The sequence below is a fragment of the Balaenoptera acutorostrata genome, chromosome 10 (assembly GCF_949987535.1).
Source record: "Balaenoptera acutorostrata chromosome 10, mBalAcu1.1, whole genome shotgun sequence".
Taxonomy (NCBI): domain Eukaryota; kingdom Metazoa; phylum Chordata; class Mammalia; order Artiodactyla; family Balaenopteridae; genus Balaenoptera; species Balaenoptera acutorostrata.
The window spans coordinates 43,063,685-43,078,705 of NC_080073.1; the positions used below are offsets into that span (position 1 = coordinate 43,063,685).

Genomic DNA, 15,021 nt, shown 5'->3' on the forward strand with positions numbered 1-15,021 from the left:
CGTTCACATCTTTGAAAGTTCGCAACTTGAAGGTTCGTATGTAGGGGACTTGGTGTATCTCCCCGGTCCTGCCCCCATCTCTGCACGGCTTGACCTCATCTAGGGGAAGAGAAACCCCATGGGTATTAGTCACCTCAGGCTGCCATAACAAGATGCCATAGACTGGGAGGCTTAAACGTTTATTCCTCACAGTCTGGGAGGCTGGAAAGTCCAAGATCACGGTACCAACCAATTCCATTCCTGGTGAGGACCCTTTTCCTGACTTGCAGAAGGCCCTCTCCTCTTGTGTGCTCACATGGCAGAGAGAGAAAAGCAAGCTCTCTGGTGTCTCTTTTCATAAGAGCACTAATCCTATCACAAGGGCCCTACCCTCATGACCTCTTCCAACCCTCATTAACTCCCAAGGGCCCTGGCTCCAAATAATATCACATTGGGGGTTAGGGCGTCAGCATGTGAATTTCGGGGGGCGGTTCACAATTTAGTCCATAACACCATGTCTCCCCATTTTTGTGACTGCCACAGTTCCAGCCCAAGCTAGAGAGGGGAAGGTCAGGCTATTAGTAAGAGCTCATAGTCAGGAGTTGGTACAGGATCCATGCCCACCCTGCCTGCCTTGTCCTACCCACCACCCTGACCAGCCCAGAAGCCAGGCAGGTACCTGCCCCAGTTGTGGCCTCCCAGGGCCAGCCCGTCAGGCTGCTGGGCCACCCTAACCACACCCTGCCCAGCAAGGAACCAAGAAGGGAAGTCATGTGGAGGTGTTAAGTTCTGAAGAAAATGTGGGGAGATAAGGCATTTAGACAAGATGCTCTTACCCTGCTACCCATTCAGTGCTAGTGTGTCTCTAAGCTCGTTCCAGATTTATGTCCTTTTCCTCTCCTGACATTCCTGTGAGGGAGCTAGCAGGGCAGCTTGGAGGGGGCACTTACTCCCTGAATTCCCAAAGCCCAGTGAAGCCCAGCTCTGCCCTGCAGGATCAGACCCCTCCTGTCAGGAAAACAGGCCAGAACACTGGAAGAGCCAGAAACATGGGCCACGGCCCGGGTGTGACAGGCCCGGCAGCTGTTGGCAAGGGCAGGAGTCCTTGGGTAGTGAGTGCCAACCAAGGGGCCTGGACCAGTGCCACAAGTGGGGCCCCCGTCTCCCAAGGTGGTCCAGGGCTCTCCTGAGAAGCTGCCTTGATGGTGAAGAGCCAGAGAAGGGGTCCTCTGCCTGCTCACCCCCCACCATCTCCCTCAGCACCTCTGCTTTTCAGTGGGCTCGGTTTCTGACTTAGACTCTGCCCAGACAAAGGATTCTGCTGCCTAAAACAAAACCACACATCTGGTCAAACCTCACTGCTCTACAGTGGAGGGAGTAGAGGCCTGGAGAGGGACAAGGACTTGCCTCGGGTCACACCCAGGTCAGGATGGGGTCGAGGTAGGGGCCAGGGGAGTGAAAGTGTCTGCTCTGGGCCAGGTGGCTCTTCTGTCAACTCCCCAGCGTCAGGACTGACTGTCTCAGGGATGCAGATGCTCCTGAGAGCGGGCCTTCCCCGTGGGGCTTACTGGGTCAGGCCAAGCCCCAGCACTTAGACTGCCCGCTGCCGAGCTCTAGATCCCACAGCCACTGAGTGATCCTCCAGACCTGCCCTTTCCTCTCACCCATGAGCAGATAGAGGCACAGGAATGCCCAGAAAACCCACGGCCAAACCAGGCCTGGACTGAGGCCCCTCCACCTGTGCAACCTGTGTTTTGCTCTCTGAGGAGAGGAGGGTCTCCCTGTGGTGTCATCAGGCCTTCGTGCCTCAGCTCTGAGTCCTTTCTGGTCCTTCCAGACTGTGCTGGGTACTGTGCTTGGCACCAGGATGCAGACATCCGTGCTGTCCGGGAAGAGGGACGGAGAGCAAGGAGTGGTGTGTGTGAGGGAGGGGAAGCTGGCAAGGTCCAGCCTGCTGAGAAGGGCTTTCCTGAGGGAGAGCTGGTGCGGCCAGGTGTGGGAGAGGACGGCCCCTGCCATGGCCTCGAAGCCAGAGAGGAGCCCTGGGGGTGGCGAGGGGCAGCCCTGAGCCCCACGTGTCCCTTCTCTTTCAGAGTGCAGCTCCTTCTCGCCGCCCACCACAGTCATCCTCCTCATCCTCCTGTGCTTCGAGGGGCTGCTCTTCCTCATTTTCACATCAGTCATGTTTGGGACCCAGGTGCACTCCATCTGCACGGATGAGACGGTAAGCAAGCGGGCAGCCTGCTCACCACCTACCTCCGCAGCTGGGGTCGGGGGAGGGCTGCTTGCAGGCCAGACCTGGGAGCCCAGCGGCCAGGCCCTGGGTGTGCAGGGCACATTCCTCCATTTGCAGTGACTCGGGATCTTCTTCCTCCCCACTTGGGACTGGCACTCACATCACACCAGGAATGGGGCCCCGCAGCCTCGGCAAAGGGTTCCCTTTTGTTACGAGCCCTTCCACCTTCCCGTGATGGTTCTGTCTTGTACACGGCTCTGGGTCGGGCATTCTGCTAGGCACTGGGTTGCCCTTCCCATCCAGTGGCCACAGGCTTGGAGACAGGTGGTGGACAAAGGGCACCCTGACCCAGGTGGCACAGACAGGGTCGGCTTCCCAGAGAAGGTGCCTTCACGAACAGGTCCTGAGGGTGGAGTCAGGAGACAGCCCAGCTTGGGCCCCCAGAGCAGTGGGCAGCAAGGCCCGGCTTTGGTCCTCATCTGCTGCCTTCTACCTGGCCCCACCTTCCACCCCGCTCACAGCTTCTTCTCTGGGAGCTTCGAAGCTGCTGGCTTGGCCGAGCTGGAGCGCATACCCCTGGTGCCACTGCCACTACCTCTCAACCTTCCTAAGGTGTCCAAAAGCCTCCAGGTGGTCAGTCCGTGGCTGTGATGTGGGCATTTCTTCCCTGTTTGGGTTTGGGGTCTGGGTAAGGGGCCCCAGGAGGAAGGGGCAGCCCTTAGCTCTGGAGTGAGGTCATGAGTCCGTCCTGGCTTCCCAAGGTCCCCTTCAGGTAGGAGCTCTCAACAATCGTCTAGGGTTCTTTGGGGGAACTTCGGCCGATTGGGTAGTCAGCCTTAGATGGAGGCTCGTAGGAAGGCTCAGTTGCTGCTGCTGCTGCTGCGGCCCCATCCCTGTGGGTGTGGAAATTGAGCATGTGCAGAAGGACGATGCCGCCGGCTGCCGAGGCACCGCCATTTGGCTCTGGGGCAATTCCCCATGGTTTAGAAGGCTGGGTGCCTCTCAGCACCTTTTTTCTTTTATAAGCATTCATATCATTATAAAAGAGTGTCTGTAAAAATAGTAACCAATGGTGTAGATCCAGCTGTGTATCCATGCAGTAAATTGACAAACTTCTCTGCCTAAGACCTGCAGGGAACCCAGAGGTGACTGTCTGGCCCTGCCCGCTGTTGGGACACCCCCCAGGCCACAAAAGCCATGGTCTGGGGGAGCTGGAAGGAAAACTCTCACGGCCCTGGTCCTAGTTGTTCTTCCCCCTCAAGGCTATTCCTGAAGGGAGTCACATTGAAAGGAAAGGAGAAAGGAGCCGAGGGCCTGCAGCTCATGGGAAAGGGCATCTTGCCCTTGGCCTGTATTGTCCCAGGGCCCTAGTCTGTGAACCGAGACTCAGACTGGGCTGTCCCCTCAGGCCCCAGCCCTGCTCCTCCACCTCACAGAGACCACAGCAGACAGACCCCTGGCCAGGCTCCTGCCAGGCTGCTTCTCCCCTGTCCTCCGGCCCCACCCGCTGACCAGCTCCTTCAGGAGAAGGGAAAAGGGAGGGATCAGCCTGCTCCCCCAGGCCACATTTTTCTTGCGAGACTTGGCCAGGGGGTGGTGCGGGCTCTGTGACAACTGCTGAGGTGGCCTTGGGTCACACTTCTCCCCAAAGGAGCACAGGAAGGCCTTTGCCGGGACTGAGACTGAGGCTGAGCGGTCTGTCCGTGCGGCCCTTCTAACCTATACTAATCCCTCTTCTTCTCCTCTGTGGTGACCTCTCCCTCCTGTTCCACCTCCTCCACTATGCCTCGCCAGTCCCGCTAAGCAGGGCGCTCCTTGGCCTCCCAGGCTGGGGGGCCTAACAGCACCAGAGCTGGTCCTTCGACTTGGTTCTTTTTTTTGTCTGCAAAGTGGTCATAGTAGCTTCAGACTTACCATGAACCGATCCCAAATTAACAGCCGTCCTTGGCTATCATGATCTCAAGCTCCCCGCCAGCTGAGGCTTCCTGCGCCCCGGCCTTCACAGTGCTCCCACACACACAGCTCAGCACCAGGCCTGAAGCGCCTCTGCAGACCCAGCAGGGACTCACTTAACAAAACACTGGACTGCACAACTAGGAACAGTGGCTTAGGGGCCTGCTGACTTTGCTCATTTGTCCCTTCCTTCCTGGAGGGACTTATACAGACGTGCCTATGTGCCCACCCCAAAAAAAAAATTATGATTTTTTTCTTTAGCACTTTTTATGAGAGAAAGAGAAGAAAAATGTACTATGTAGATAAGCTTCATGGCTTTAAAAAAGAAGCATTTTCTCCATTCACCTTGAGCTAATGGATATCTCTCCCCCAAAACCACAGCAGTAAAGTGCTTGACTGAAAGTATAATTGTTCTTGTTTTCAGGGAATAGAACAATTGAAAAAGGAAGAGAGAAGATGGGCTAAAAAAACAAAATGGATGAACATGAAAGCCGTTTTTGGCCACCCCTTTTCTCTAGGCTGGGCCAGCCCCTTTGCCACGCCAGACCAAGGGAAGGCAGACCCGTACCAGTATGTGGTCTGAAGGACCCCTGACCAGCATTGCCACTCAGACACAAACCACATCCCAGCACTACCATCCAATCCGTTCTCATGAACATTTAAACCGAAAAAGCAAAACAACTACTCTAAAACATTTTTTTTAATGTCTCAAGTAAAATGGCTGAACATTGCAGAGAAAAAAAAATGTCCCCATGTTTTATTTTTAAAAGATCATCCTTTCTATTTTTTTGGTGACCGAAGCTGCTTTTCTTTTTTCCTTTTTAAAATCACTTCTCTGATCTCTGGTTTCCTCTCTGCTGTCTGTCTGGCATGACTAACGTGGAGGGCGCTGTCTCCAGGCCATGCCGCCTTGTACTAACTGAGTCGTGACGCTTGTGCGTGGATGGACCGGCCCGGACACCTGTTTGGGACGCATAGGAGGGCCCATGACCTCCCACTGCCCAGGAGGCAGTGGTGAGCGCCTAAATGGGAGTTAAAACCTCACCGAAGATGGATGCTTACTCCTTGTGACCTGAGAGGGCCAGGATCAGGGCTGGAGCCCTAAAAAGGGTCCTTGACACAGTGGCCTCATCCCCCATGTGAACACAATTCGCCTCCTAATTCACAAAATCAATTGCCTGCGTAGTACTTTATGGGCTGTGGGTGTGTATAATGACTTTGGGGTGGGGGATGGAGATGAAAGGGGTCTTATTTGTATTCGGAATCACCAGTTATATTCCAACTCTGATTATTTGGAAGAATGTGAAAGAAAGAAGTTTTTCCAGTTCAAAATGCCTTATACAATCAAAAGAAGAAGAAAATGACCCAGCTTCAGGCGAGCTACATTTCCCTCATTAACGTTTGCTTCTTCTCTGACCTCCCCACCTCCTTCCCTCTCCTAGCGAGGTGTCGGTTAAGCAGTGTTACTGCCAAGGAAAACAGCCTCAGCTCCACCGTCAACCCCTTCTTCCTCATTTTGTAAATCCCTGCAGTGGGTTTACTTTCTGATATTTTAGACCCATAAATGTGCACATACCCATGTCTTGTCTGTATTTTAACCTGGGAGACCATTATCCTGCGTGGGCTGACCGTGATGCAAGGGCAACATTACAGCCAAACATTTTAAAGTTGAGAGATGGCCATCCATCCACTGGAATCGGCAGACACACCTAAGCCTGCAGCGCCAAAACTGACTAGCTTTTCCATTTGCACACTTGTGTGTTGAGTCTCATTTGAAGGAGGAAGGGCCTGAAGACAGTGCGGGGAGGTGAGGGGACAGGGAGTATGCATCAAATGCAGAGGTCGCAAATCCGAATACCATCTCAACATGGATTTGTTTTTTTAAGCGATCACCACAAACCTTTTTTTATCTTTTGCTTGGGGTGGGTTTGGGGTGAGGTTTATTAAATCAGCCCTGGGTGGGGAGAGACTTCATCTAGCTATGTGATCTTTCAGAAAAGTAAGTGGAACATGCTGCCTCTTTTCAATTCTGTCAGTGCTTCCACATGGAAACAAAACGCAATAAAATTTTTCCAAAACCTGTTCTGGCTGAGCTCCCATCTCTCACAGTGTTACCCCTCCGGGGAGAGTCGATCGTCCAGTCAACGTGAGTGTGCTGTGTTTGGGCATTTCTTTCATTGCTTTTAAAGGACATTTATGCATGCTCCCTCTCTTGAATGAGGTCTCTACTGCGTCACCACTAAAGGACGTTTACAGCCCCCTCTTGGACAAGCTGCCCCCACCGGGCCTCTCTCCTCTGGCTCTTTCTGCTGCCTGAGTCCCTTCTCTCATGCTTGTGGGCTCCCAGTTGCTACAGAAAAACTCATCAGGTCTGTGGAGTTTGCTTCTAGGGTTGGGCCTGGGAGAGAGACCCATTTTCTTCTGCCCACCCAGCAGAAGGCAAAGTCAAGCCAGAGGAAATCACTGGAAGCTTCCACACACACCCTGGGACATCGCTTTGAGAAGCTCTTCACCATGCCTCGGATGTTTAACCAAGGAACCCTGTGACCTTTTCCAAGTCAATTAACTTCGACCTGCCTCTGCTGTGCTGTTTACGCCATGGTCAAGGCTGCGATCTGGGCTTTTTTTTTTTTAATGCTGCTTTTAAATCTAGTTTGTAGCATTTGTTGCCCATGTGCTTTTTTTTTTTTCTTCCTGCATATGTTTATGAAAGAAGTGTGGTGTTGAATGACTCTAGAGCAGTTTGGAAAGCTCTGACTCTGCTGCTGTCCCTCATGGATCCATCCCTTGGGAGACAGTGCTTTTGCTCTGCTCTTCCTGCCACAGAAGGGAGAGTAGGACTCAGGGAATATTTTTAAGTATTTGGATGCCTCAAAATACCCCATCTTCAAGGGCATTTTTTTTAAGTGATCCAAGTTGGTTCTTCCTCCCATGGAATTTCTAAGGAATACAGTAGATAGTGCTGAAGATGTATTGAATTTTTTTCAGATCCTAAAAATGGAAACTCATCATTTACACCTAAGCGTACCACGTATATCTTTACCAGAGGGAGATTCTCCTTCCGACATCCTGTATGATTCTGTCTGGGTTTTTACGAGCCCTTTGGCTGAAAGAATGAATTTTCCCCAGTTCTCAAGCCAGAGTGAAATGCTGTACTCAGAACATAGGAATAGCCCAAAATTCTCTGTGTTCTTCCTATTTTATCTTGTTGAGATGGAGAACGTTTTGCCAGGAGCACATTGACTAAGGAATGTGGCTGTTGTCTGCAGCATAGTGACAGGAAGAAACAGGCATCCCTGAGCCCTCCTCAGTATTCCCAGACGTCTGATGAAGGAGGACACCTCTACACAAAGGCAGCCCTAGCCTTTTGCTTCGGCACAGGAATCCTGACAACACTGAATGGTGTGTGCATGGGAAAATGAGACAGTAGTAGCTACAGTCTTTCAGAATGTGGGCTCTGAGGAGTGGGAAGGAAAAATAAAGAGGAAGGTGACTTGGCCAGTTGGATTAGTTGACTCCTTCCTGCCTGTCAACTTCCTGTTTGTGTTCATAGCAACCAGACTGACCATGCAAAAGGCTTAGGAGCCAACAAATCTATGCATATTTCCACAGGCTTGGTGACATCATGCGCAAAGTGGATTCGGGTAGAAATGTATGTGCTACGTCTCCTTTTAGTCATACCATTTCATCTTTGTAATACTTTTTCCTTGGAAGAACCCAAAGTGAGACACGTTGAGTTACCAGCTTTTAAAATCCACCTTCCTGGGGGCTTCCCTGGTGGCGCAGTGGTTGAGAATCTGCCTGCCAATGCAGGGGACACGGGTTTGAGCCCTGGTCTGGGAAGATCCCACATGCCACGGAGCAACTAGGCCCATAAGCCACAACTACTGAGCCTACGCGTCTGGAGCCTGTGCTCCGCAGCAAGAGAGGCCACGGCAGTGAGAGGCCCGCGCACCGCGATGAAGAGTGGCTGCCGCTCGCCACAACTAGAGAAAGCCCTCGCACAGAAACGAAGACCCAACACAGCCAAAAAAAAAAAAAAAAAAAAAAAAAATTCCACCTTCCTGATGAGGTAGATTAAGCAATGTTTATTAAACACTTACGTGAGGTTGGCATCACACAGAAACCCCAGACTTTGAGAGCCTGGGCTGGGCTCTCCCAGCTAGGCCAATGGATTTTACGTTTTTCTCACTTCAAAACTTGTAGTGCATAAGCCTCCAGGGTGGGCCAGCCAGTAGAAGTGAGGGGTTCCAACCTAAAAGGGGACCTTAGTTGTCAAAGATACGTGAAGAGAAGAAGATTTTACTAGATTCCCTCTTGCGAATCTTCTTGCTGAGGATGTACTGAGGCAGTGCACCCCACAGTGTGGTCCATAGACCAGCAACATCTTCATCACCAGGGGACTTAGAGATGCAGATTCTCAGGCTCCATTCCAGACCTGCTGAATCAGGAACTCTGAGCGGGTGGGACGGCAGCGATCTGCATTTTCACAGCCCTCCAGGTGATGTTGACGCATGTTAAAGTCTGAGGATCCACTTGGGGCTTGCAGGGGTTGCCCAAAGGCCTGCTGATTAAAGTGATCCTGTGTGCTGCGGGGCTCAGTGTGGTGCTGGGTGGGCTGTGCCCACTATGAGCCCCTCTTCCCTCATAACCAGCGGCCTCCCCAGCCAATGAATGCTGAGAAAACAAGGAAAGTATTTGTTTGAAGGAGAGCCAAACTGTTAGTCTGTCCAGCAATCTTTCTGCACATCTTATCTGGCCAACTGGTTTCTGGACTGAGGGGCCCTTTGGGTGAAGAACCATCCCAAAAGGAGATGAGACAGAGTGAAGCCAGGGTCCTCCCAGTGGGAGCGGTGGCCAGTGAGTGATTGGAGCCTGGGGCGCCCACACACATGAATGTCCTGGTCTTTGGTTTCCATCTGTGGATCTCAACACCCATGTGGCTTTTTCTTGTATCTTTTAAATACATATCTGCCTGAGAATCACCTAACAAAGGAAAAGGATTCACAGTGAAACAAAGACAAGCCACTGATGAGTCTACTCTCCCAAACCAAAGACTTCATTCCCCGCCCCACCCCCACACCCCGCTTCCTCAAGAAAAAATCATTAATGACTTGAGCCTCGTGATTACCCTAGCAAAGCTGAGTGAGCCCCAGGGATCCCTCATCTGCGCGCACGGGAGCTGATGACGCCGATCCAAGGAATTACGAAAAGCGTTGCAGGATAGTGTTTGCAAAAACCTTCGGGGGAAAGACATGTGCTCTGACATGTACATAAAGGATGCCCTGAATTTCTGCAGCTGAGGTCATGGGGTGATGGGGCCTTGGGCCCTGGCCTCGGTCTTTGGTTCAAATCCCTGCTCAGCTGCTTCCTTCCTGTGTGACCTTGGCAGTAATTTACTTAAGCCTCAGTTTTCTCGTCTGTAAAATCAGGGAGATAATCTAAATCACAAAATTGCTGTGAGGATTCAAAGAGAGAAATGAATGTGAATGTTAGGATGGTGTCTGGCACGTTGTATGGCTTTAGGGAGGGTTTGCTCTGTTGAAGCTGTACTTTCAGACCATGTGCACAACTGTTCATGATGTGTGAGATCAGTGTATTGGTTTGCAACAGAATTTTTTTAAAGAAATAAAAAATAATGCATTACACCTTGTAAAATACGTATTGTTTCATGAAACTGGGGTGAGGGGGGGTGTGCACGTGCGCTCATATGCAACAGAAGAGTATTTCCTATTGTGGGCTGCACTAAAAAGATGTGAAACCACTGATGAGGAGAGAGTTGTCTGGCCATCTCTGAGGAGGACACATTTGCATAAGCTGCAGCACCTCCGACTTTCTACCTCTGAGATGCAGGGAGCAGGGGGACCTCCTGCTCTTGCTCCGTGGGCCTTAGCTGAGTCCTTACAGAGCATGTGCCTGGGTCTCTGCCTCCTGGGGAGCCGTAGTCCTGGTACATTCATTTTGGGGCATTCGTGAGTTTGTTTATAGATCACAGCTCATGTGTCACCCAGGGAGACCAGGCCCAAAAGGCCCAAGTCACACACTCCCTGCAAGAGGTGCTGGTTTAGGCTGTTGCCCCCTTACCAGGAATCAACCATTCTTGTCTGCATGAGCCTGAAGTGGGTATCACTGCTGCCTCCGCAAACCTCCAGCTTAAGAACTCTGCCTTCAGGACGCCTTTATAGCCACACAGAACTCAAAATTGAGTCCTACCAGGAAAAAGAAATCCCACTGGCTCCTCCTGAACCTGAGGGTCCAGACCCTCAGCCTTTCTTATGCATCAGATTCGTTTGGAATATTTTCTCCTCTTCAGACCCAGAGTTGACACTCCTGGATGTTTACTCAACTGCTGAGGAGGTTCATCTGGTGGGCAGGCCAGGCTCCATCTGGAACATTTTTATGAGCTTGCTGAGGAGGTTGAGTAGAGACCAAGAGTGCTCTTCTGGGAACATGCCACCACAGGGGAAAATCATCATCCTGTGGGCTCTCTTTTTTTTTTTTTTTAATTAAAAAAAATTTTTTTATTGAAGTATGGTTGATGTACAATATTATATGTTACAATATATGATTGAAAAATTTTAAAGGTTATACTCCATTTATAATTATTATAAAATATTGGCTATATTCCCTGTGTTGTACAATATATCCTTGTAGCTTATTTTATACAGAACAGTTTGTACCTTTAATAACTTACTCCGATATCGCCCCTCATCTTTTCCCTCTCCCCACTGGTAACCACTAATTTCTTCTCTATATCTGTGAGTCTGCTTCTTTTTTGTTATATTCACTGGTTTTTTGTATTTTTTAGATTCCACATAGAGGTGATATCATACAGTATTTGTCTTTGTCTGACTTATTTCACTTAGCATAATACCCATCCATGTTGTTGCAAATGGCAAAAGTTCTTTTTTCATGGCTGAGTAATATTCCATTGTATATATATACCACATCTTCTTTATCCATTCACCTGTTGACGTACACGTAGGTTGCTTCCATGTCTTGGCTATTGTAAATAGCACTGCTTTGAACATTGCAGTAACTTTTTGAATCAATGTTTTTGTTTCTTTCAGATATATATCCAGGAGTGGAATTGCTGGGTCATATGGTAGTTATATTTTTAGTTTTTTGAGAAACCTCCATACTGTTTTCCACAGTGGTTTCACCAATTTACATTCCCACCAACAGTGCACAAGTGTTCCCTTTTCTATACATCCTTGTTAACATTTGTTATTTGTATTGTTTTCAATGATAGCCAGTTTTACAGGTGATACTGTAGTTTTGATCTGCATTTCTCTGATGATTCGTGATGTTGAGCATCTTTTCACATGCCTGTTGGTCATCTGCATGTCCTCTTTGGAGATCTGTCTATTCAGGTCTTCTGCCCATTTTTTAAGCAGCTTGTTCGTTTGTTTGTTTGTTGATATTGAGTTGTATGAGCTGTTTATATATTTTGAATATTAACCCTTCATCGGTCATATAATTTGCAAATATTTTCTCCCATTCTGTAGATCGTCTTTGTTTTGTCAGTGGTTTCTTTTGGTATGCAAAAGCGTTTAAGGTTAATTAGGTCTCACTTGTTTATTTTTGCTTTTATTTCCTTTGCTCTAGGAGACAGATCCAAAATTTTATTGCTATGATTTATGGCAAAGAGTGTTCTGCCTATGTTTTCCTCTAGGAGTTTTATGGTTTCTGGTCTTACATTTAGGTCTTTAATTTATTTTGAGTGTATTTGTATATGGTGTTAGAGAATGTTCTAATTTCATTCTTTTATGAGTGGCTGTCCAGTTTTACCAGCACCACTTATTGAAGAGACTATCCTTTCTCCATTGTATATTCTTGCCTCCTTTGTCTTGGATTATTTTCCCAGAAATGTGTGGGTTTATTTCTGGGCTGTCTATTCTGTTCCATTGATCTGTTTGTTTTTGTGCCAGTACCATACTGTTTTGATTTCTATAGCTTTGTAGTATAGTCTGAAGTTAGGGAGCATGATTCCTCCAGCTCTGTTCTTCTTTCTCATGATTGTTTTGGCTATTCTGGGTCTTTTGTGGTTCCATACAAATGTAAAAATTATTTGTTCTAGTTCTGTGAAAAATGCCGTTGGTATTTTGATAGGGATTCTGTTGAATCTGTATATTGTCTTGGGTAGTGTGGTCATTTTAACAATATTAATTCTTCCAATATAAGAACACGATATATCTTTCCATCTGTGTTGTCCTGTGGGCTCTTTTGCTTCATTTCCCTCTGCAGCTTTTCTCTGCCTTGGAGTGAGGATTTGCAGTAGGATTGAAAATGCATTGGGCAGAGAGAACACACCAGTTCTTGTCCTGGTTCTGAGGCACAACCAGCAGGATGAGCTTCGGCCGCTGTCACAGCCTCTCAGAACCCCTATAACGAGTGTTAGTACTAACACCCACCTCCTCTCAGGGTGGTTGTAAGGACCCCCAGTCACAGCTTTAAGTGAGCTCAGTCAGTGCAGACCCAGCGAGTCTGTCATTTCTGGGTGTCCCCTCTGCAGCCTGGTCTGCCATGTGGCCACATCCCAGCTCCCCTGCAGTCATGGTTAGAACGCCTGTCTCAACAGGCTGCAAATGATCACCCAGGAAGGGAACCCAGAATCCCCAAAGCAAGTCACTCAGCTGGCCATTGCCGCTCCCGTTAAGGAGGGAGGCCTGGTGAGGGGCCGGACCATGAATAGCACGGCATCCTGTGCCTCAGACCCACGTGAGGTTCCCTCAAGAGTTGTGTCAATAAGGTCCATTTTCTGAAACAGCTTTTCTGTTCTGATTATAAAAGTCACACCTGCTTCTTAGTGAAAACTTGGAACATGTGGGAAGTCTACAGAAATAAATCAAATCTAAAATCCCATCCCCAGGACTTCCCTGGTGGTGCAGTGGTTAAGAACCTGCCTGCCAATGCAAGGGACACAGGTTCGAGACCTGGTCCGGGAAGATCCCATGCACATTAGTGGAGCAACTAAGCCCCTGCGCCATAACTACTGAGCCTGTGCTCTAGAGCCTATGTGCCGCAACTACTGAGCCCACGTGCTGCAACTACTGAAGCCTGGGCGCCTAGAGCCCATGCTTCGTGACAAGAGAAGCCACTGCAATGAGAAGCCTGCACGCTGCAATGAAGAGTAGCCCCCACTTGCTGCAGCTAGAGAAAGCCAGCATGCAGCAACAAAGACCCAACTCAGCTGATTAATTAATTAATTAATTTAAAAAAAATAAAATAAAATCCCATCCCCAAACGCCAGGTTCCACAATGATGTCAGATGCAACTTTGCTTTCTTCCCTTGTCACCACGTGGACAGGACTTTCCAGTGTATGTAAAACTGTAATGATGCCACTTTTTTTTTTTTAATTTTATTGAAGTATAGTTGACTTACTGATGTGTTAATGATGTGTTAATTTATGCTGTTCAGCAAAGTGATTCAGTTATACATATATATATATATTCTTTTTCACATTCTTTTCCATTGTGGTTTATCACAGGATATTGAATATAGTTCCCTGTGCTATACAATAGGACTTTGTTGTTTATCCATTCTATATATAATAGTTTGCATCTACTAATCCCAAACTCCCAATCCTTCCCTCTCCCACCTCCCCTCCCCCTTGTCAACCACAAGTCTGTTCTCTGTGTCTGTGAGTCTGTTTCTGTTTCTTAGATATGTTCATTTGTGTTATAGTTTAGTCTCCACATTTAAGTGATACTATATGGTATTTGTCTAGGTCCATCCATGTAGCTGCAAATGGCATTATTTCATTCTTTTTTATGGCTGAGTAGTATTCCATTGTGTGTATGTATGTGTGTGTGTGTGTGTGTGTGTGTGTGTGTGTATATATATATATATATATATATATATATATATATATATATATATCTCTCCTCACCACATCTTCTTTATCCATTCATCTGTTGATGGACATTTAGGTTGTTTCCATGTCTTGGCTATTGTAAATAGTGCTTCTTTGAATATAGGGGTGCATGTACCTTTTCAAATTTAATTTTGTCTGGGTATATGCCCAGGAGTGGGATTGCTGGATCATATGGCAACTCCATTTCTAGTTCTTTGAGGAACCTGCATACTGTTTTCCATAGCAGCCATTGGTATGTTTTCCATACCAATTTACATTCCCACCAGCAGTGTAAGAGGGTTCCCTTTTCTCCACACTCTCTCCAGCATTTATTATTTGTAGACTCTTTGATGATGGCCATTCTGACCAGTGTGAAGTGGTACCTCATTGCAGTTTTTATTTTCATTTTTCTAATAATTAGCGATGATGAGCATCTTTTCATGTGCCTACTGGCCATCTATATGCCTTCTTTGGAGGAATGTCTATTTAGGCCTTCTGCCAATTTTTTGATTGGGTTCTTTGTTTTTTGTTGAGTTGTATGAGCTGTTTGTATATTTTGAAAATTAGGCCCTTGTCGTTGATGCCACTTTTAATAACTGCACAGTGTTCTGCTTTATAGAATAATTTACTTAGCCATCATTACTGGACATTTTGATTGTTTCCAACTTCTCATTATTAATCCGTGTTCAAGACTGTATTGCATAAATCGTGTCTCAGATTCTTCTTAGCTTTTTATTGAGAAATAATTTCAGACTTAACCAAAAAAAAAAAATAGTAAAAATAGTACAAAGAGCTCCCATATGCCTTTCAATCAGTCTTTCCAAATGTAAACATTTTATAAAACCATAACACAAATATAAAAACCTGGAAATTTACTGATACAATACCATTAACTAATCTATATACTTTATTCAGAGTTCTCCAGTTGTCCCACTAGTATCGTCCTCTGTTCCAGGATGCCACATTACATCATTTGTCCTGTGTGTTTAGTTCCTC

General features: G+C 47.7%; 1 protein-coding gene across 6 annotated transcripts in view; it reads left to right on the forward strand.

The window, feature by feature from the left end:
- ZDHHC3 (zinc finger DHHC-type palmitoyltransferase 3) overlaps positions 1 to 15,021 on the forward strand; it is a 58,904-nt gene that overhangs the window by 37,017 nt on the left and 6,866 nt on the right. For 4 of the 6 annotated variants that reach the window (XM_007168888.3, XM_007168887.3, XM_007168889.3 and 1 more), the window contains one exon: positions 2,073 to 2,203. In XM_007168888.3, the coding sequence (XP_007168950.1) occupies positions 2,073 to 2,203 (131 nt within the window). Of the gene's footprint in view, positions 1 to 2,072; positions 2,204 to 4,592; positions 6,253 to 15,021 lie in introns of those variants that run through there. The other 2 variants (XM_007168890.3, XM_007168891.2) reach the window with 1 other exon arrangement.